The sequence below is a fragment of the Amphibalanus amphitrite genome, unplaced genomic scaffold (assembly GCF_019059575.1).
Source record: "Amphibalanus amphitrite isolate SeventyFive unplaced genomic scaffold, NRLGWU_Aamphi_draft 000871F_arrow, whole genome shotgun sequence".
Taxonomy (NCBI): Eukaryota; Metazoa; Arthropoda; class Thecostraca; order Balanomorpha; family Balanidae; genus Amphibalanus; species Amphibalanus amphitrite.
Genome location: NW_024882365.1, coordinates 200,959 through 223,171, shown reverse-complemented (window position 1 = coordinate 223,171; position 22,213 = coordinate 200,959). Strand labels below are relative to the sequence as shown.

The 22,213-nt window shown below is 48.6% G+C and overlaps 1 protein-coding gene across 14 annotated transcripts in view; it reads left to right on the top strand.

Annotated features, from left to right (window-relative positions):
* LOC122367462 (myosin heavy chain, muscle-like) overlaps positions 1-21,325 on the top strand; it is a 47,865-nt gene extending 26,540 nt beyond the window's left edge. For 7 of the 14 annotated variants that reach the window (XM_043340553.1, XM_043340552.1, XM_043340554.1 and 4 more), the window contains exons 20-41: positions 1,302-1,419; positions 3,741-3,877; positions 4,247-4,373; positions 8,245-8,454; positions 10,389-10,628; positions 10,908-11,181; positions 11,548-11,690; positions 12,088-12,213; positions 12,568-12,671; positions 13,018-13,096; positions 14,836-14,979; positions 15,346-15,513; positions 15,876-15,982; positions 16,378-16,609; positions 17,119-17,271; positions 17,625-17,854; positions 18,217-18,559; positions 18,949-19,136; positions 19,542-19,668; positions 20,004-20,144; positions 20,562-20,705; positions 21,039-21,325. In XM_043340553.1, coding sequence (XP_043196488.1) covers positions 1,302-1,419; positions 3,741-3,877; positions 4,247-4,373; positions 8,245-8,454; positions 10,389-10,628; positions 10,908-11,181; positions 11,548-11,690; positions 12,088-12,213; positions 12,568-12,671; positions 13,018-13,096; positions 14,836-14,979; positions 15,346-15,513; positions 15,876-15,982; positions 16,378-16,609; positions 17,119-17,271; positions 17,625-17,854; positions 18,217-18,559; positions 18,949-19,136; positions 19,542-19,668; positions 20,004-20,144; positions 20,562-20,705; positions 21,039-21,152 — 3,649 coding nt within the window. In that variant the 3' untranslated portion in view covers positions 21,153-21,325. Of the gene's footprint in view, positions 1-1,301; positions 1,420-2,246; positions 2,365-3,740; positions 3,878-4,246; positions 4,374-8,244; positions 8,455-10,388; positions 10,629-10,907; positions 11,182-11,547; positions 11,691-12,087; positions 12,214-12,567; positions 12,672-13,017; positions 13,097-13,500; positions 13,580-13,747; positions 13,827-14,835; positions 14,980-15,345; positions 15,514-15,875; positions 15,983-16,377; positions 16,610-17,118; positions 17,272-17,624; positions 17,855-18,216; positions 18,560-18,948; positions 19,137-19,541; positions 19,669-20,003; positions 20,145-20,561; positions 20,706-21,038 lie in introns of all 14 variants that reach the window. The other 7 variants (XM_043340555.1, XM_043340548.1, XM_043340547.1 and 4 more) reach the window with 3 other exon arrangements.
* Positions 21,326-22,213: the final 888 nt, after the last annotated feature.

The following is a 22,213-nucleotide window of genomic DNA, read 5'->3' as shown; positions in this document are numbered from 1 at the left end:
CTGCCAAGCAACAAGCTGAAACTGTGTTTTAATTCGTCTAGCTGTCAGTGATGGCAACTAATGCATAGCTACCAGTTCATTTTCGACAAGCAATTACTTGCAGCTATTGATAGAAGTTTCTTGGGCTAAACGAACTGCTTAATCACAAAGGAAACAATGCTTGTTTACGATTGCAGCCTCAACGTGCGCTTTGTTGTCGCTTTGATTCAGCCCAGCTGCTCTCGTTTATCAGTTTAGCAGGTGTTGTTTGTCTACTTGTTACGAAAGCGATGTCATGACTCACTGCTAACCCTAGATGATAGGCAAGACACCGTCGTAAAATGAGACCATAAATTAATTAATTGAGATCCAAATTTCAGCTAGTGTATTATTTCAGCGAATAAGCAGCGAGTATCAGCGAATCCGAGACATATTTGTCAAATGTGGCTTCGGTTGATTTGGTTCAGCCGTACCGAGTATCTCATAAAATGCAGACATTATTTTTAATGTTCCTCTATTGTCTGTCTATATGTTCTGTGACATGAACCTATTCACAAGCTAAGTTATATCACTTCTGTCATTACGTAGTGCGCAATGTGCTGTGCGTAATGTATCGTGTGCTGTGTGTTTGTCTCGCGCAACGGCTATATAAATGAATGGTATTGGTAAAATGTCCATTTATTTTCCACCAATCCCTAGCCAACCTCCTTTCGTCCAAGCGTTTTCAGGAACCATTTCACTGCGTTGTCAGGAATGATGGTGCGGATCCGACTTTAACAAATAGTTTGGCAGCAGTGTAGTGTCATTTAGTTTGGCATCATTATAGTGTCAACGCTGTTAGAAACTAATTGATAGTACGTTCAATATGCATGCATACTTAGCTACTGTTGGTAGACATAACATTTTTATGAATAGCTTATATGATCGTGGTGTAATGTGGCGTCGTTTAACAGTTGTCAATCGTCTATTGTGTTCGTCTTTATGTGTGTATTTATTTTGAAAAGGCACATGACCAGCATAAGCTACCAGCATCAAACCAATTACAAGACATCAAAGCAACTTTTTTCTTACACTTTTGTCTTCATGTATTACGCTAAATTTATGCACTCACTTGCAGCGTTTCGAACCTTCATTTGGTGGTTTTCGAGTTGGATTTACGAGAACAAATCATGTGCCCTTCAAAATAAACAAATTTAGAGCACTAGCATTCAAGCGTCATGTTCACGCTTGATAACTAGTTCGTGCGCTAGCGTAACTCACAGGATAGCCAAATGCCAGACATAACCTCACGCTAACCAACTGTCTGGATTGTCACTTGCTAGATACGAGATTTTGGCGCCGAAAGAGATGCGTGCGTGCAAAGAGGGCAAGGACGCCTGCGCCAAGTGCATGGAGAAGATTCAGCTGGATGCGGACAAGTACCGTCTGGGTCTGACCAAGGTGACCTTCTATGCCCTCTCCTTTTTTCTCAGTCACCCTCTGCAACCATGAACGATACCTTTATTGTTCCTTCACGCTGTCATTGCGACAAGTGCGCTGCTTTGTCTACATTCCTATTATTTCTGAGCCCCATTTCGTTCCCTTTCGGTTCCATTTATTTCAGCTCAATCTTTTCCTTCTACTTGTCCTTATCTCCCAAATATCTTTTCATTCTTCCCACTTCCCTCTTCTCTTGCCTCGCCTACGGAAAAAGACGGGAGAAATACGGCGTCATTTGCCTATTTCAACTTTGCATGTGGTTTGCTGTGCTATGCTTGCTTCCAACACGAGTGCAACTTACTTCTACCTCATTTCTCAAAGGGTCAGCTCTACAAGACATCTACTTCCCGAATCGCATCCCGAAAAAGGGTTGCTACGCCCCTATCCTATCTGACCACCTTTTCTGCATATAAGCCCGGATGCCGTATACGGAACCCATCACCGTTTCTGTCCCCTTCAGTTTTACAGGTTACCGCCTGACCTGGTCCCTCTTGACCTGTGTGACCTGCGTGCCGTGATCTTGACCCATGAGTTATCCCTCTTGGATACTCCCCTCCATCAGCGATTTTCAGGGCCCTGAAATACCAATGCAGAAATCCGAATGGTACCGTCTCCCATTTTCACATTTGATCTCTACTCCCTTCTCTCTCCCACCTCATACCAAAAGCGTGTTCGAGTGCTTTATGTGTGCCACTTCTCTCTTTGGGAAGCCCCTTCCAAGTTCCACCCTCCCCTTGGTGACGTCAGAAAAACTCCCCTCTCTGATTGGTCGCCACTCTTCCCCAAAGCTACGTCATTCTGGCGCCCAAGGAAATGAACGCCAAAAAGGATGACCGCGACGCATGCGATGTCTGCCTGAAGAAGATCAGTCTGGACGCGGACAAATTCCGTTTGGGTCTGACCAAGGTACTGCCTGTAGTGATGGTCAAAGTACCGGCGACTCGTTAGAGTACTTGTGGTTCTTAGGGATGGGGAGAAGATAAACAAAAGTTGGGGGTTCTGTGTGAAATCCCATCTTTTGCATGACACCATGGTTTGCATTTTCCTGCTTCCAACATTTGCATTGAAGCCATTATTCTGCTTCCAGTTCCAACATTATCCATTATCTATTGCGCAATAAATTAGACATTATGTTTATTATAGCCTGCTGGAGCCATTTTGAATATGTCACACTTTGCCAGTAGGGGAAGTTGGGGCAATGCCGGAGTTGGGGCAAAGCCGAAATTCGAGATATTTCTAAAACCGTACGACATGGATGCCACGTCTCAGTGATGCTCTGAAGCTTAAGTGACTACAATTATCGCATGTTTGTTACGAGTTGTCATTTGGAATACTTCGGCTGTGAGGGCGCCAAAAGCGTTTTCAAGGTACGTTTCCCTTGTACTACATGCGCCTTTGAAGCTGCATTTCTTACTCATTATGCTACCGTTTGTCTGGCCAATTCGGTCAAGTAATCTTCAGCATGTCTTTGCATAAGTGTGCTGCCTATTTGAAATTTATACAGCACGTTTAAAAGTTATGGGCCTGCAAATGAAAGTATGGCTGGCTGGGGTAATGCCGAAAACGTGCAATTACGCACGTTAAAGCACGCTACGTGGACTTGACTGCTGTAGAATAGCAACGCGTATTTTTAGTCAAACAAATTACACTTTCAGCCGGCACAACGGCCTGTTACCTATAAGGAATGATTTACCTAGCATTTTTTTATTATATCACACAATTATAACTTCCAGTGTGCACCAAGCGTCCTCAAGCTCTTAAAACGCGTGTCAGCTTTGATGAATTTTGGATAAAGTTTGAGATAAATTGGCAAAACATCAATGTCTGCATTCCTCGTAGATCATTTATCCCATTTTCGGCTTTCCCCGCAGTCCGGGGCAACGCCGAAAAAGTCAGTTCTTTGATATTTTTAGTTTTTGCGCTTAACGGTATGCGAATTCATCAAATGCGCCTGGTATGTTTGAAAGACAAAAGACTGGCCTCTCAAATGACGCCAACAAGAATAGCTTATGTTGTCTACCTTGCGTGCTACGGGCGTCAGAAAAAAAAGTATTCGGCGTTCCCCCAACTTCCCCTATATTTTATGACATTAATCAAAGGGTGGAGCTCAATAATAACAATTTTAAGATAGCCCATAATTTTACCACCAGAACGTTTAGCTTCCATCGTGTTTCAATAAATTCACATCTCGCTGTAACAGTAAAACTCTTAGCTCACCCCGATGTGACTGAGCCTGCCCCTACCTGACCTGACCTGACCTGCGCTGACCCGTGGCGCGCCAGGTGTTTTTCCGCGCCGGCGTGCTGGGAGACATGGAGGAGCTGCGTGATGACGTGCTCAACAAGATCTTCTCGCAGATGCAGGGCGTCATCCGCGGCTACCAGGCCCGAAAGGAGTTCGCCAAGCTCCAGGAACAGCGGTATGTCACGGTAGTTGCGTTTTTAGCTCGTATTCTTGTCAATTTATCATCTGCGTATGTAGAGGTCGATAAAGAATATGCATTATTCATAGTGGTGGTTAGGAATGGATGCAGAAGTGACGAATGTACGAGTTAGTGAACAGAAAAAGTGTGCGGTATTCGATGCAAGGATGATTAGTCTTCTTATCTCTCTTATAGAAATCAAGAATAGCCTTTAATGCCTCTTTACGGCACTGATGAAGGCTTAGGCAACGATTCTTGATTCCTTACAGCTCATCATTGTATTATAAGTCACTTACCTGTCATGCTTGATACTGTGTTATGCGTTCCCTATTGTCATCACCTCTTTGTCCCGTTTTTTTTTTTCAGCGCCATGTTGCTAGTCGTGCAGCGCGCCATCCGCAAGTACATGCAGATGCAGGGATGGTCGTGGTTCCGCCTCTGGGTCAAGGTCCGCCCCATGCTCTACGAGACCCGCATCGAAGACGAGATCAAGGTCAGTTGGGTAATGGGGAACACCTCTGGTCATGGGATGGGTCACGGTGTGGGTCACGGTACTGATCACGACACGGGGCACAGTATGGGCCAAGTTAAGGTATGGATAGCAACACAAGCAATTCTACGGATCACATCACGGTTCATAGTAGAGTCACATTGGAGTAAGAATGAAATTACCTTTTAAGTTACCGGACCTGCTCACAAGCACGACAACAGAATGGATAAATCCAGGATCCATAAACACAAAAAACTCACAATAAATGAAACAGAATGCTTCATTGCTCACTTCAGAGCAACCGGTAAAGGCGGTAAGAAGCCCTGCCAACTATAATATTTGATGGCATTATTGGTTCAATGATATAAAATATGAAGAATATAATGGTTAAAAACACCAGAATGCTCACCATCTCACACTGTATCCAACCTTCCAAATTCTCTGAAAGCTTGGCAAATTTCCCACAACCTTAGCACTGCTGGGTTGGGCCGAGAAGTGCGAACGACTGGGAGGTAGACTGTACCGGACAACATGCAGGCTCGGCGGCACAGCATCGCCACAGGCGGCTGCTCGCGTCGGCCCTGCGGAACGGCTCATGGAAGTCCGGCTCTCTCCCTCTCCCTCTCTCTCTCTCTCTCTCTCTCTCTCTCTCTCTCTCTCTCTCTCTCTCTCTCTCTCTCTCTCTCTCTCTCTCTCTCTCTCCCTCTCCCTCCCTCCCTGCCTCCCTCCCCGCTCACAACGGCTCTGCACCAACACCTTTCTAACACTTCACCCGTTACTTACGGCTGTTTATTCGGGAGATAATTGCACTGCAGCGTTCAGTAATGGCTTGGAGACCATCCAAATTGGTCCCATCACGAGCTAGCGGTGCTCAAGTGTCACCCATGCGGAAGAAACAGCTCCATTCAAGCCATCGTTGTTGGTTTGGGAAGCTATTTGTAAACCGGCCCAGTTGATGTCAGTGTGAGGAATTGATTAGTTATGGAGACGAGTGTTGTTTGACCTGTTAGAGAAGCACTTTGAGAAACATAAAATCGTTAATTGACGCAGACTTCTGAACAACCGGTTCATTGAATAAACAGATTTGATGGACCTTAACAATTTATATATAGCAACACAAAAATGAGCGAAACTCTGGGATTGATTTTAAATCAATAAAACTTTACAATCGTGCTTATGAAGCGGTGCTGGAATGCGTACACCATGGCCTGTCTGTTTATCGAAACTGTTCCAGTAACAATCAAAGTGTCTAGTTGGATTGAAATTCCAAGTCAGTTCGGAGAAAGAAGTCACAAGAATGATTGCATTTGTATAAAAGATATCGCCCTAAATCAAGCAACAGCTCTTAATGCTGGGTCATCCTGGAGCGATGAAGGCATGCATGCTCCAAATAATCACACAATGTTAAATGATCTAGCGGACTGAACAGTTGCTACGGATCCTCAACATCAGCCAGTTCCATGACTACCCCACTATTTTCCGTTCTTTCTCAATCCGTTCCATTTCGGTCGATTGGTAACCAGATCTGGTGGGGCGTCTTTGTGAGACATTGCCTCATGAGTCAGCCGGCGAGGCAGCTGGCTCAGCTCAGTCAGAGGCGCCGCTGTGAGCGGGGCACGTGTGTTTTCACATGCCGCGCACGGTACCGACGTGTTATGACTGACGCCCCCGGCTCCCGGTCCGGCCTGACGCACGGTGGAGACCGGGGGCCGGAGCTCGTGCTGCTTGGGAGGAAAAGTTACGGGTCAAACAGTTTTTTTATCAAGCATTTTTGCACAAGCTTGTGGTTCAGCAAAACTCTTCGATTGAATAACAATAAATAAAGGAAGTAAAAGGCGAGCATATATAGTTAAAAAGCAGGTGTAAATTGGGAATAGGTTGATCGATGACAGCGAATGGCAAACAAAAGGTTAAAAATTAAATATGCAGTTACAATTTACGAGAACCTCCAGTTGGCTCTGACTCCGTGTGTTATCTGAAAAGTCATCGGAACTTTTACATATAGCTCTTCCTGGTGACCCTTCTAATTATTCCGACCGCACTACCGCGCCGTCCACACTTCACTGTCCAGATTTTCCTCGCCCTCCGCCTACACATCTCACTAATCTCACCGATACACTTCACCCCTCAGCGCTCCCATCGCCACATGCACCAATCAACCACCAACTGACAAGTCTGAAGTTCTCCGTGCCCTGACTGTAATCCTGCTGACTCAGTCAGCATCGACTCCTGCTCTGGCTATTTTGAGATGGCGCCGACCCATAGGTATGGCACACAGCATGAGTGAGCTCTCCGAAAAACCACGGTTGAGCTAACGAATGACGAATGCGCCAGGCGCTGGCAGGGGTGTGGAAAGGAAAGGGGTGTTGAGAGGCCGATGACTGATTGCTGGAGTCATAGGATAATCTTGCGGCCAAGCTAGGTGATGAATATGAATTTCTCATCACGCACTGACACAGGCGATAAAAAGTTTCAAAGCAAAAATGTCCCAGATCGTTTGCAATCTTCATTTGCATGTTATTGAATATGATACGTTGTTCCGAAAATGAGAGAAATGATCAGCAAAACACAAGAACTCAAGATGGACAACTCGCACACATCGGGATATTCGAGACGAAAAATCACGTCTATCAGATTTCCCTCATGGCACTTGACCCCCAAATCCAGAACCCTCTGCGGGTTGCGCCGTGACTCAGACCCCTGGCGGTGACTCGTCGAACTAGCACCGCCTCAGGGCACGGCGGGTCGTGCGTCGCGCGCCGTCAGTCGGCTTCGGCGCTCGTCGGCGCACCGTCCAATCAAGGCGCCAGCTCGGGCTCTCCCTCCCCACTCAAACACACACACAAACGCGCGCCCGTGACAATGGTGTTCGACGTTCGCGAATTCGAGGAGGGTGTGCGCGAGGCGGTCGCCAAGTACGACGAGTGGTTCGGGCAGCTCGATGGACGCAAAAAGGTAACCACGGTGGGGTTTGAACACACGGTTCGATGTAGGGAGGTTTCAAAGCTTGAGTGTCGGCGAAATTTGTTGCCTTTCTCATAGATGAATGCTTGACTAGTTCTTTGTTCTCCAATGCAATCACGTCATTGTGTCAAAACGGCTGTCGCTGTTACCGGATTTAACCATTTTTTGTGACATTTCGCGTAACAAATTTTAAGATCCTTTCTTGGAGCTACAGAACGAATCGATGTCCTCGAACAATTCTATGTAGGTACTTCTCGAAATAAAACGCCCAACGTAGGCGTTCAGTGAAGTGACTCACCATACTCGTAAATATATGATGAGCACTGGTAATACGTTCACGTATAGCAGCACGAAAGTTTTATAATCAAGATAATAAGGTCAATAGAAAAGTGTTCAAAATGCGTTTTATTTTGTAGTATTTCAAACTGGTTGTACACACAAGTCCCGAACACGAGAAGCAATAACCCAAGCGTGGTTGAGAACGTATTTAAAGGGCTGTGAAATAATATCAGACACGAGCACTAGCAGCTGTAGCAATAACGTAAACGATGCATCGGCATCGTATGCCTTCGCTTTGCATGCTAAGATAAAGTCAGCGAAAGTTTATGCGAAAAAGTCTTCGCCAACACAAAGAATCGAGCTCTGCACACCGACGCCATCCATTAAAGTTACAAGTTACAACACACTTTCTCATGAAAATAAGGGTAGGTATATTTCATGCCTGACCGCAAAGCTGTACGATCGTGTAAAGTTACGTAAAAGCTTTGTTAAAAAATCGTGTGGAAGTTTCCTTCTATCACGGTTCCACAACTTCTACACACAATTAGCAGCCCCTTTCATCCCCCAACAAGCTGGCTTTGTTCGTGCCCGTGCACAAGCCCGTGCAACTCACAATTTCTCCCTCCGACAGAAACTCGAAGAAGAGGCTAACGATGCCACCGCTCGTCTGGAAGTCGAGTCCAAGGCCCGCAAAGAGAACGAGGAACTGAACATCAAGCTGCTCCAGGAGAAGAATGAGCTCCTCTCGCGCCTCGAGGCCGAGCGCGGCTCCATGGGTGATGAGATCGCCAAGCAGCAGAAACTGCAGGCCCAGAAGGCTGACCTGGAGACTCAGCTCACGGTAAGTGACAAAGAAGGGTGTAGACGAAAGGTCAGAGTGAGTAGTCGAGTCTAGTCTACATTAAAGGTCGAAAGAGTGGGATAGGTGAAGAGTTGTTGATTGAAAAGTGACCGGGGATGAGAGGATAATTGGGGCTAATAATGAGACGAATAAGAAAGAGAAAGTGGAGACGGGGTGGTAGGTTCAAACGAAGTAATTGGACCGGAATTCAGGATCGGGTTGAAATTTCATGATTGAGGAAGGCAATAGAGATCAGGGAACAGATATGGGAGGAAGGCAGAATAGGATAAGAATAAGGAAACTGAGGATCGGACAAGGAGGGAAAAGGACCTAGGAGGAAAAAATAGTTTGGCTACTGCATAATAGAGCACAAGACAACCACTAGATAGCGTTTGTAATGAAAGAGTGGGAAGTTGGTGTCAACTTTGGGATCCAGTTTAACCTATGTAGGTCGCAGGACTTTTGATACGCGATAACGTCGATATCATCGAAGCCACGCAGCTGTCTTGTCTGAACTGAAACGGCCACTGTTTGTCGAACCCCTCCATCAGATAGTCTGGTATTTTCTCTTCCATTTCTTTTGACGTCATCCAGTGGGCGAATCAACACGGCAGCGTAATGCACATCGCGGTGCAGATCAACAGAGCACGGCTCCTCCGCGGCCAAGATCGACACCTCAGGGCACGTTCGGCCCCGTTGGCTGGCTGAGAGCGAGCCCCCTGCGCGGTCGTACGCCTCGACTGGTGGTTTATCTGCCGTCTCCTGCTGCTATTGGAAACAGGAACGGAACGGATAAACAAGCGGCCGCAGTCTGGAGCGTGCAGAACGGTCCGCGGCGCCTCTCGGCAAACAGTTGAAAGCGTCGCGGCTGTGCGGCAGGGGGTGCGATAGGTGGATGAACCTAAACATTCGGCTAATTAATCGAACAGGAAATAGAGCTCTGAAAGCGAAGGAATCGCGATATCAAAATTTCTGAATTTCCATTTGATCACATCGGTGTCTGTCTACAAATATCGTGCACAAAATTTAGCCGGCGTTCGGTTCTAAATTCCTCTTAACTGATTCCCAAACATCACTAGGTGTAGTCGGGCAGAGCCGCTCATGTTCGCCACATGTAGACTTCAAAGCCAACAGGTTTCCGCACGGATTCCTCCGCACAGCTCGTGTAAAAATAGTCTCCCCCTGGTCTGCGTCTGAGTCACGCAGTTCAGGTATTTTCGGTGCGTCGGCGGCGCCGGTTCGATGCTCCAGTTTCGCGTGCGGGACCGCCTGAGAGCTCCGCGCACCCCTGGGGCCCAACACTCGAGAGGTTCGAGTCCCCCGAGGTTTCTGGGTCCCCTGGGGTTCAGAAAGGGATCGACTGAACGGCAGAGGCGACACCAAGCCGCCACAAATCGTCCGACGGGCGTAACGATGTTTGGAAAGACGTTCCGAGACGGGAAGTCGGCGGAAAGACAACACGCGGAGGCGGCGTCTCTGTTGGCTACAGGTGTCTGGCGGGCGACGTCTGGGGAGTTTGGGGAATCTGGGAGGCCTGGGTGGTGACTCAGCCGCACAAACGACCGCGGCGAAGCGGCGGGTCTGACGGGATGGCTGCCGAACGAAAATAAGCAGCACTGTGGGCAGGATTTGATGCGCACCATGCGACGCAGTCAGGTGTTCATACAGTCATTGGTTATCCTCGATTAAATTTAACATCGCATTGATAACGTTCAATACGTGAAAAAATGTGCAGCAAATTGTGAACACGTCCATAATAAAAATCTAATCATATTAAAGCGTTTAAAAGCAACAAGGCCGTTAAAATTCGCCAGGCTTTCATCCTACATTTTAGATTTATTTAGTCAAATGTCGCCATGCTCCCACGATCCGGATTTCCCATAATCCCATGATCCAATTCGTGTCTTTACTCACTGGTATTTCTCCACCCACAGGATGCCCAGGATCGCCTCGCCGTCGAGGAGCAGGAGCGCCAGAAGCTCACTCAGGAGAAGCGCAAGGCTGAGCAGGAGCTGGCCAGCTTCAAGAAGGACTTTGAGGACCTGGAGGCGTCCCAGAAGAAGGTGGAGGCCGAGAAGACCAACAAGGACCACACCATCCGCAACCTGAACGAGCAGATCGCCCAGCAGGACGAGACCATCAACAAACTCAACCGCGAGAAGAAACGCCTCCAGGTAAGAAAAGAATGAGATTAGATGGAAGAGGAGGAGAGATTATCGAGGGACGTTTTCAAAACTTAGTAAATGAAAGTCGATAGATTGACCCTCATGAGCCTTTGTTAGGATTTATATTAATTTTATCGGAACGTTTTGTTAGATAGTGCAAGGGTATACAACTTCAGAAGGATGCCCAATGACAGCAATTGGAGCACATCCTAAACTTATTGCGTATTACTCGGAACTCGGAACCCCGCTACTCATTCTAACACATCTCCCACCCTCTTCCGCCCACAGGAGAACCAGCAGAAGACGGCCGAGGACTTTGGCACCCAGGAGGACAAGGTCGGCCACCTGCTCAAGGTCAAGGCCAAGCTGGAGCAGACGCTGGACGAGCTGGAGGACTCGCTGGAGCGCGAGAAGAAGACGCGTGCTGAGACCGACAAGTCCAAGAGGAAGGTCGAGGGCGACCTCAAGCTGACCCAGGAGGCCGTGGCTGATCTGGAGAAGAACAAGCGCGAGCTCGAGCAGACCATCCAGCGCAAGGACCGCGAGATCGCTCAGCTGTCGTGTGAGTATTCGGACGGGGAATGGGCGACACAGAGTAGCGGGCGTAATCGCTTGGAAAATCGTTGGGAAGATCGTTGGGAAAATTGTTGGCAGCTTTGCCATTTATACGAACGAAAGGCCTCCGCAGTATCTACCTGTAGCTTCGTAAGCATCTAACCAGCTGAGAAACCACCGTTCATAATTCGCCAATCCAAGCAGTTACATTGCTAAACGACACTAACTCACACCCGGTTTGCCTGATGCTACTCCTATCGCAGACGTGATGAATCACGCCTGATGTCACCAATCACTCCATCTGACTGTACAACACCTCCATCCACTTCCCTGTCTCCCCCGACCTCTGACCCGACCTTCCCCCGCCCCTCAGCCAAGCTGGAGGAGGAGCAGTCTCTGGTGACCCGGCTGCAGCGCGTCATTAAGGAGCTCCAGGGCAGGATTGAGGAGCTGGAAGAGGAGCTGGAGGCCGAGCGTCAGGCGCGCGCCAAGGCTGAGAAACAGCGCTCCGACCTGGTCAGTACGGGGAGTGGGGAGCAATGGGGGAGAAAAGGGAACGAAAGCGTGATAAGGTACGAAGGGGAGTGCAAGCGTGGATAGGCGAGGTGGTAACGAATTTAGGGATGTGGCTGAATGGAGGTTGTTCAGTTTTCGTTAAATGCTGTGGTTGCAGCAATATTTTATAACATAGAAATATAACCCCAGATCCTAGGCTCTCGTCTCGACGAAAGGTCGTCTGTATTGGAGAACACAGGACAGCCTGTTAATGCGCAATACGTCGAGTCCGCAACCACCTTGCCCCGATCCGACCCATAATGTGACCTCCGCCATGACCTCTGTCGACCTCCCGCCGTGACCTCTGGTGACCTCTGGTGACCTCCCGCCCTGACCTCTCGGTGACCTCCTCCTCCAGTCCCGCGAGTTGGAGGAGCTCAGTGAGCGTCTGGAGGAGGCTGGAGGAGCCACCGCCGCCCAGATCGAGCTCAACAAGAAGCGCGAGACCGAGATCGCCAAACTGCGCCGGGACATCGAGGAACAGGTACGGACGTATTCTAGCGGGAGAAAAGGAACTTAAGTTAAAGTGATTTTTAAGGAGTCATGCATTGCAATTTTGTCGTTTTCAATGCGTGCAAAAACGGTGAATACGTGCGAAAAGAAATGAAGATATAGGAGTTCATGTAGGTATGTTTCTTGTTTGCTTTTATTTACACTACGGACAGCTGTCGTATTCTTAGAGACTGGAACGTTAGCTCATATGACCTTATCATCTTCTATGAAATATTTTAATACTTTTTGCTTGCTTAGTATCCTCGTAACATTGCTTTTATTCGTTTTTATTGTCAACTTCCATGTGTCATCGTTATAATTCATCTTTGTTTTCTCGTCTTTGCAGAACATCCAGCAGGAGGCTACGCTCTCCGGACTGCGCCGGAAGCACAACGATGCCATCACGGAGATGGCTGAGCAGATCGACCAGCTCACCAAGGCCAAGGCCAAGTGAGTAAGGCCGTGGTGACGTCACTGGTTATATTGCCTCATAGGAGTGCGTTAGTAGGTATATCAGAATAGTTTCCTTCCGATGGAATCGTCGTCAAATTCTGATAGGCATATCTAATTGGCTTGTAATTTTATTGGTTTGTAGTGTAATTTGTAGACGTATATATCCATGTATTTATGAAAGTATCGATTTCATATGTAGCTGTCGATTGTAGCGTATGCATAGTGTTGTAGGTAGTGTTGCTGTCGCCAGTGTGATCTGTAGTGTCGTTCCGGGTTGAATTAGCACGTTATGTATCGTATTGCTCACCCCGCTGAGCGTTTCGCCATTCCACCACCCGTACAGGATTGAGAAGGAGCGTCAGGGCTACTCCTCGGAGGCCCATGATGTTCGTATGGCCATTGAGCATATCAACAACGAGAAGGTAGCCGACCGACGTGACCTGTCCTGACCCCGCGGATCGCACCCGCCCCTGTGGAGAGTCCAATAACAGCAGCTCGTCAGTCCATGTCTGCCGTACCCGCCCCGTCCCTGTGACGTTATTGTGTTGTACCCCTTGTCGTACCTGCGTTGTACCCCTGCCGTACCTGTGATGTCGTACCTGCGCTGCACCCTGCGTTTGTCTCGTGTTGCTCCCTGCATTAGGGAGATGCCCCGATACGGTTAGAGCCAAGGCGCTTAGAACCCGCTTCGAACCCAGCTCGGTTCGGTTCGTACCTGGTCCGATTCGGTTCGAGCCTGGTTCGGTTCGGGTCCGGCCCGGTCCGGTTCGGTTCTGGTCCGATTCCCGGCCTCTTGTCCTGCACGAGACGTGTGCCCCTTCCCCAGGACCGAGCGGGAGGGCGATGTCCTTAGTCAGGAGTCGCAGGAGCTGCGCCTCGCCCTGGATCAGACCAATGCCGAGAAGGTAGAATAGAGATGGGCTAACGACTCACCCCGCTAACGCTTTGACCACCTCTATTTTGGCAGCGTTTCCAGTACTTGGTTCACCATTTTTATTCACAATTTTTTGGTGATGTATAGAAGTTTGGTTTAAGTGTGAGGTGTGTATTTTAATTTTCCGTGCGATTTTTAGCGTCGAGCGACACGTTATCGAACTGAACGTCGAAGCCGACAGCTGTCGAAGCGCTTTGGACAGAGTGAAACACTTTACGGTAACGGGGCTGGAACCCGCGTCTGTGGATTACTGGTGCATGCCGCCTCATCTGTTCCTCTTTGTGTCGCTGCCTTTCGGATCTCCTATGTGGCTAACACAATATTTCACGTCTGTCATTGTTGATGCTGTTGCGTTTTATTACCTATGTTTAAGTTGGAAGAGAGTTGAAAGTAACGAGAGTAAGGTAGCTGCGGCATAAGGCTTGGGTTTTGGATCTTGATGACTTTACTATCGGCTCAATTCTGAATTGATGTATGATCTCTTCGCCCTCTAAAGGCGTATTCATAGTTAACGAATGCTTACATGCAACTATTATAATGAAATGTGGTCTGTTCTTATTTATCGTTCTTTCATAATGAATAATTCATAAAAGGCTATGTGAGCATGCATTTGTTTTTAAAACGCAATATCTCTCGCTAATTTATCATTTGAACTTTAATTACCCTTTTCACAAACCGTTTCTTTGACACAACTTCATTTCAGAAGCTAGCATCTTCATTCTACAAATGTGCACACTGAAGGTCCTATTTCTGTTTCGGCTGTTGTACCAGCACCGAGGAAATTATTCAGAACCACGAACGATAAATATAATGCAACGGTAATTGGTACCCCAAACGTTTCAAACAGTTGTACTAAAAAATAAATATTGTGTATGTAGGAGAGATTGCTCAATCGGTCCCCCACCTAAGCCTCACACTACCGTGTCCGATATCTATGATCCATTCAAATGAAATCTTGTCCTCAATACTTCGCATTACGCTGATCCTGTCCACTACGCTGCCTCCCCCATATAACGCTACCCTGACCCCACAATGACCCTGACATGACCTTGTCTGATTTCTTTGATCCATCCACATATAACCATGTCCTCACCGCTTTCCATTGCGCTGATCCTGTCCACTACCCTGCCCCTTCCATATAACCCTACCCCGTGCCCCACCATGACCCTACTCTAAACCCACAATGACCCTGACCCCACCATGACCCTGACCTGACCGGGCTGGTAGGCCGCCGAGGAGAAGCAGACCAGGGGTCTCCAGGAGCAGCTAAGCCAGCTGAACGCCAAGCTGGAGGAGGCCAACCGAACCCTGGGCGACTTCGACACCGCCAAGAAGAAGCTGTCGGTGGAGAACGCGGATCTGATGCACCAGGTGAGGGTCTCTCTCTCTCTCTCTCTCTCTCTCTCTCTCTCTCTCTCTCTCTCTCTCTCTCTCTCTCTCTCTCTCTCTCTCTCTCTCTCTCTCTCTCTCTCTCTCTCTCTTCTATTTTTCTTCTGTGAATTTCGGTCTGTAAGAAAGCGGAGATGCCAGAGCTCTCTATGATGTATGCTCATTATGACTTGCTTGGACAATCATAAAGAATTTATATAAAACTCGTGCTCTTCCTGCCTAGAAGTTTGCTTCCTCCTGCCTGTCTGATGTCACCATGTTCTCTCTTACACACGTTTTATTATATCCCCACTGGATGTTACCTAACCACATGTCCTTTCCACTAACCACCGTTCCATCCTCTCACAGGTCGAGGAGGCCGAGTCTCAGGTGTCTCAGCTGCAGAAGCTGAAGACCACGCTGCAGGCCCAGCTGGACGACGTCAACCGCGTCTGTGACGAGGAGAGCCGCGAGCGCACCACCATCCTCGGCAAATACCGCAACCTGGAGCACGACATCGATTCCATGCGTGAACAGGTGGGTGCATCGATAGGTACTCGAGCACCGAGGCGAGTCTAGAGTCATTGAGTGGGAGGGGTGAGTCTGTGAGTTGAGTACGATGCCGCATCGATACACACAAAGTTGGACGTGATATTTTTTCGGAATGTTGGATTTGATGTCGACTTCATGACAGAGAAGATATCGAAATATCGTGTAAAATGTCGATTAAATGTCGAATAAAAACGAGGAACTGTTCTGAACCAATGCACTGTTATTTTCTAAACAAAACATTAAACGTCTTTGAAACGTCTTTCCTTGCTCCTGACTGGTCCTCGATGATTACCAGGACGACTCTCATTGGTCGAATCTCATCGTCTCACACCCTGATTGGTTGCCAGGTGGACGAGGAGGCGGAGCAGAAATCGGATCTGGCGCGCCAGGTGGCCAAGGCCCAGGCTGAGGCTCAGCTGTGGCGCACCAAATACGAACAGGAGGGCGTCGCCAGGTGAGAATGTTTACATTTTTTATATAAATTTTGTCCGAATAGATGAATACATGAATATGGTCCTAATCGCAGCTTTTTAGACGTTTTTTCATAGATTATAAGTTAGGTTCGATGTTCATTGTTCGTATTCTTATTTTGGTCACTGTCGTACAGAAAGGTAAAGAAATTATTTCTTCAAGCAGCTAGTTATGCACAAATACTTTGACGAAAAATTTGTGTTTTACCATTTCGTACCAAAGCTCATAAGAATTTTTCTCGCCATTTTGAAGATACTCTCACCACACGTCGCCATTACGTTTCACACGATCCTCTTATTTGTCTTACACGCCTCGCCATTTTATTTTACACGCCCCGCCATTTTGTTTCACACGCCCCGCCATGTTTGTGTTCTCCAGGGCCGAGGAGCTGGAAGAACAGCGCAGGAAGCTGGCGGCCCGCCTCCAGGAGGCCACTGAGCAGCTGGAGGTGCTCAACCAGAAGAACATGAGCCTGGAGAAGATCAAGACCCGGCTGACCGGAGAGATCGACGAGATGCATGTGGAGGTGGAGCGCGCTCAGCAGCTGGCGGCCCAGATGGAGAAGAAGGCCAAGAGCTTCGACAAGATCATCGCCGAGTGGAAGATGAAGGTGAGATATTAGTCTTTGGGAGGAGCGGAAAGCGGCGTTGGTTCAGTTAAGTAAAGGTGGAAATTTTGGATCGGGGACTGCGAAGTAACAAAGGCGCTTAACGAACGGCCTAACCGAAACCTGATGGTCAGTCGTCAGACCGTAGGCTATCATCGCTAGAACGGCTCTACGGCAGGATTTTGTTTGGTAGAACATTCTTACGGTTCGTTCCCTTCACTTAGATGTTCCTCGTGTAACAAGGGAGTCCCACATTCTGTTTTCCTCGGTGACCTGAGTCGACCTCGATGTCCTAGCACTCCCACATTCCAGTTTCCTTCAGGATTTGTCCACACTATTTCCACACCATGTCATTTTCCTCGGTGACCTGAGGCAACCTCGATGTCCCGGCACCCCCACATTCTCTTTCCTTCATCACACATTCTGCGTTAACCTTCGTCGTCTCACCCTCCTTCTTCACCACACATTCTGTGCCTAACCTCCCCATCTCACCCTCCCCCTTCCCTCTGCAGGTGGATGACGTTGCCGGAGAGCTGGACGCCTCCCAGCGCGACTGCCGTAACTACAGCACTGAGCTGTACCGCGTGCGCTCCACCTACGACGAGAGTGTCGAACAGCTGGAGGCCGTGCGACGAGAGAACAAGAGCCTCGCCGATGAGGTCAAGGTAGGTGGTGAGGTTGCGTGCTAAGGTCACAAGCCATACTGCTGTGTAGCAAGAGAGCTGCTCTTCAGGTCTGCTTGTTTTGTGAGTGTGGAAACGAGGCTCAGTTGAGGTACGACGTCTCCTTATACCGTAAATTCGGGAAGAGATGCACAGTGTTTCAAATAAATCCTGAAACATGTTGCATTGAAACGTCTTAATTTTGAACTGGACATCTCAATTAAAATTTTAGCTCGAAGCAGACGGACTTTGTTCAGGATGCCAAGGCCGAAGTTCTGTTGTTTATCACATTGCACGACCTCGCACCTCGTCCACCTCCTGAATCTCACCACCCATCCTCCTTCCCCCGTCGTCAGGACCTGATGGACCAGATCTCGGAGGGCGGCCGCAATCTGGCCGAGGTGGAAAAACTCCGCAAACGCGTGGAGCAGGAGAAGGAGGAACTGCAGGCGGCCCTGGAGGAGGCCGAGAGTGCCCTGGAACAGGAGGAGAACAAGGTGCTCAGGGGTCAGCTGGAGCTCAGCCAGGCGAGACAGGAGATCGAGCGGCGCATCCAGGAGAAGGAGGAGGAGTTCGAGAACACTCGGTGAGTGGGAGAGAGTTTAGGAGTTCGAGAATACTCGGTGAGTGTTAGAGAGTTTAGGAGTTCGAGAACACTCGTTAAGTGTGGGATAGATGGAAATATATGCCGAAAGGTAAGATTGGTGGGAGAAGTGATATCACTTTTCGGATCAAAGTGTTAGTATAGAGGACAACGAGACGATAAATTCGGAAAATGGTTAGGTATGATTTGAATCAAACGGCAAGGAGGAAGGGATCGAGGATGCGCAATGAGGGCCTTCAGGATAAGCAATGGAATCAAAATATTTACTCGGTGATAACCGCTCGCGGCATCGATTAAACGCTATTGTGACAAAGCATAACCACCATTCTCCGTCTTCCCCGCAGCAAGAACCACGCGCGCCAGATGGAGTCGATGCAGGCCTCTCTGGAGGCCGAGGCCAAGGGCCGCGCCGAGGCCATGCGCATGAAGAAGAAGCTCGAGACGGACATCAACGAGCTCGAGGTGGCCGTCGAGCGTGCCAACGTCGAGACCTTCGAGAGCCAGAAGACCATCAAGCGGGTGCAGATGGAGCTGCGCGAGATCACCACTCAGATCGAGGAGGAGGAGCGCGCGCGTGCCGAGGTGCGCGAGGCGCTGGCCATCTCGGAGCGTCGCGCCAACGCGCTGCACGGAGAGGTGGAGGAGAGCCGGACACTGCTGGAACAGGCCGACCGCGGCCGCCGCCAGGTCAGTGCGGGTATAGAGGGGGCGAGGCTGGATGGAGACTAACGAAGGTGGGGAGGAGGGTTTTGAATGTCAGGGACGGGAATGAGATGCAAAGACGCTCTCATCGACTTGTCTTGTGGCGACTTTTTTACACAGTTGATCTCAAGCGCAGTTTAACAAACGTTTTGTAAATTAACATCAAAAGCGTCGCGTTTTTATAAATGTTTTAGCCATAGGATATGAAAGAGAGATGATATATTATTCCTGAAAGACGTCAACATGCAAGATATCTATTTCTGTCAATTTCTATATTCATGACGGCGCTTCCTTTCAAGTTCCAATGCCCAGCACGTATTTAAGGCCATTTTCCTCTCCGTCCCACCTCTGACACCATTTTTCGTGTTCCTCAGGCGGAGACGGAGCTGGGAGACGTTCAGCAGCAGCTGGCTGAGGTCTCCAACAACTACAACAGCGTGTCCACCATCCGGCGTAAGCTGGAGGAGGAGGTGCAGTCACTGCACGTGGACCTGGACGAAATGCTGAACGAGGCCAGGACCTCCGAGGAGAAGGCCAAGAAGGCCATGATCGACGCCGCCAGGTGAGGACCGATGTCATCGGGAAGTTAAGAAGGAAGAACCCTGCTGTGAAAGGTGGTAGACTCGTGGAAAAGACAGGACCATAAGAGTGACAAAAATATGCCGTATTTTATGGGCTCGAGAATATGAAATCGTTGCGGGTGAACGAGATATTTCTTTGGTGAGATTTCTAGAGCAATATGAGTGACAAAGGTACGGAGGACGGCGATATTTATGAAGAGAGAATTGTCTGAGTTAAAAATGTATAAATGTCGATCCGTTATAACTAGCAATCTATCATCGTAACACGATTGTCGTATGCTGCATTGAGGCCAATAAGCGTTCGGTGTAAGGACATTTCATTATTTTAAAGATTAGCTGCTCTCGTACGTTCCTGTCTAATTTCACGCGCACATTTCGTCTCTCAGGCTGGCCGACGAGCTGCGGGCCGAACAGGAGAACGCCCAGCAGCAGGAACAGGCCCGCAAGTCCATGGAGCTGCAGGTCAAGGACCTCCAGATCAGGCTCGACGAGGCAGAGGCCAACGCCGTCAAGGTAGGCCGAGGAAGAACGTGGTGGGTGAAATTACATCCTGGCTGCCATTTGGCACTCAATTACTTCTTTGGTTCATCAAATTCAGAGTTTTAGCCCAGTGTTTCATTAAAGGTAAAATGTTTTTATAGTTTTTTCTTGTGTGCCGACGTTTGTAAATAAAGGTCGGCACAAATATAGGACATAAACGATAAATACGAGAAGTTGAATTTGTATGAAGGCTGACGAGAGCAAGTTCGGGCAAGAGGTTTCTAGCTAATCATTTTATTAAACACAATCCATATCTTTAGGAGTTGGTCTTCCCCGTGATCGGTGCTGACCCTCCCGTCCCACCCCAGAACGGCCGCAAGATCATTGCCAAGCTGGAGGAGCGTCTGCGCTCTCTGGAGTCTGAGCTGGACCACGAGCAGCGCCGCCACAGTGAGGCCACCAAGAACCTGCGCAAGGCCGACCGGCGCATTAAGGAGCTCCTCTTCCAGGTCAGATTGAAGGGAAAGGTGGTGCGAGTTGGGGACTGAGACATGTGGAGGAGAGAAGTGGAAGGATTTTTAGTGCGGTATCATGTCGGGCATGGTAATCAGGTTCGGCCATCGGTTGAGAAATTTTGAAGTTATCGGGCTGGGGTTTATGTTACGTTTGCCTTCAATTGCAAAAGACTTGGGCTAATTGAGTTAAAACTAAGGGGCTACGGCAATGCAAACTCGGGATGGTGATCATTTGCTGAGGTAAACTGGCAACAGCATCGTACTTCAGTGGTATTTCCAAGACGAGCATGACTTATCGTGCCACGAAAGCGTTAACTCTTATAGTTTCCGTATCGTCTCAGCTTCATTGAAAACTACCATGCGATGACGTCACTTTATCAGTACAATGACGTCACTCTGCGTCGTTTGCAGGCGGACGAGGACAAGAAGAATCACACGCGCATGCAGGACGTGGTCGACTCCCTCCAGCAGAAGATCAAGACCTACAAGCGGCAGATCGAGGAGGCCGAGGAGATTGCCGCGCTCAACCTTGCCAAGTACCGCAAATGCCAGCAGGTGAGCCACGCGTGACGTCACTGGGATGCAATAATGACGTCACTGGATCGGAGTCTGAAGGAAAAGCAGTGGCATTTTAGTCGTGGATGGAAGAGCCAATGTAAAAACGTATGAATAAAATAAGGTGTTGATACCAGAGTACCTTGTAAACATACTAAATTTATGGACCACGATAATTTAGATGGCCATTGAAGTTCCACCGTGTTTCTACATAAATCGTTCCGCAGATGAGTTATGCAGATGCGATCAGACGTTATACCTATATATTTTTGCGCTCTGTTTCGGTGTCTGCTGCGTGGATCATAACGCTAACGTGGCTCTTCCCTCTCGCAGGAACTGGAGTCCTCCGAAGAGCGCTGCGACATGGCGGAATCCACGCTGGCCAAGTTCCGTGCCCGCGGCCGTGGCGCGTCGGTCGCACGCGCCGGCAGCCCTGCCAGACAGTGAACTCTCTCGTCGTCGTTCTGTGTCGCCCCGCCCCCCGCCCTCGCTGCGGTCAAGGTCGTCGACGCTGATTGGCTGCCTCGGGCGCCGACCGGTCGTCGGCCTTGAGACCGCGCGTGGTGCTTCCCAGTCGTTCATAACGGTGTCTTCGTGATAATGAAGGTGCCCAAAAACGAGCTACGCGTGTTTGTGATGATGTGGAGGAAAGAGCAGAGAGGGATGATGAGAGTGGATGGAGAGAAGTAGACGGCCTTGGAAGTAGACATAATTAGAGAGAGCTTTTGAGAAATGCGTATAGCGGAAAACTCAGGAAACATGGGTCAGGAGAGGGACAAAAATCACGATAGCCGCCATACACAACTGCACATCACTCGATTATTGTGAAGCTAAAAGTTACACTAATAAGTTGGCACTTTGGACGTTGCTTACCAAACGCGAAATATCAAGAATAAGCAATCTACCTAGTCGTTTGGCGCTAATTTTTGTTGTCTTATTGGTACGTCCCGTTCAACTCTTCCCTTTCTCAAACTACTGTTTACGCGGGACACCCGCTCAATACGAGTAGACGCCGAAACGTGCCGTGGGATTTAATAAATGTCTCTTGAGTTAAGAACCCAAACAAATCGATTCGCATTCACGCCTCAATGTTTCTCCTTTGCGTATCTAGTGAAGTATGACAGATGCCGTAGTATCTTAGGTTCATCCTTATTACACTCAAAAGAAAATATATTTATTCATCGTTCACGACACGCAATCAGCAGTTTCGACATGCCACAATGTATACACATCCCACGCACTTGGCTTATATCTGACTCAAATGCTTCCCGTAAAATAAGACTTTCGACTGCCTGATTGTCATTTATCAGATGGGCATTTTATATTTACGATTTAAGCGTCACTTCTATCCAGATCGAACTAATTCACTTATTGGTCAAGCGTTTTGGTGGCAGTATAGACTCTATTTGTTTGTTTTGTTTTGTTGGGTTAGGCCCTTTCGGTCGACAAGACCATTGCAGAGCCGGAAGGATGATAGGAATTAGGGGGAGACATTGGTCTGGGCAGGC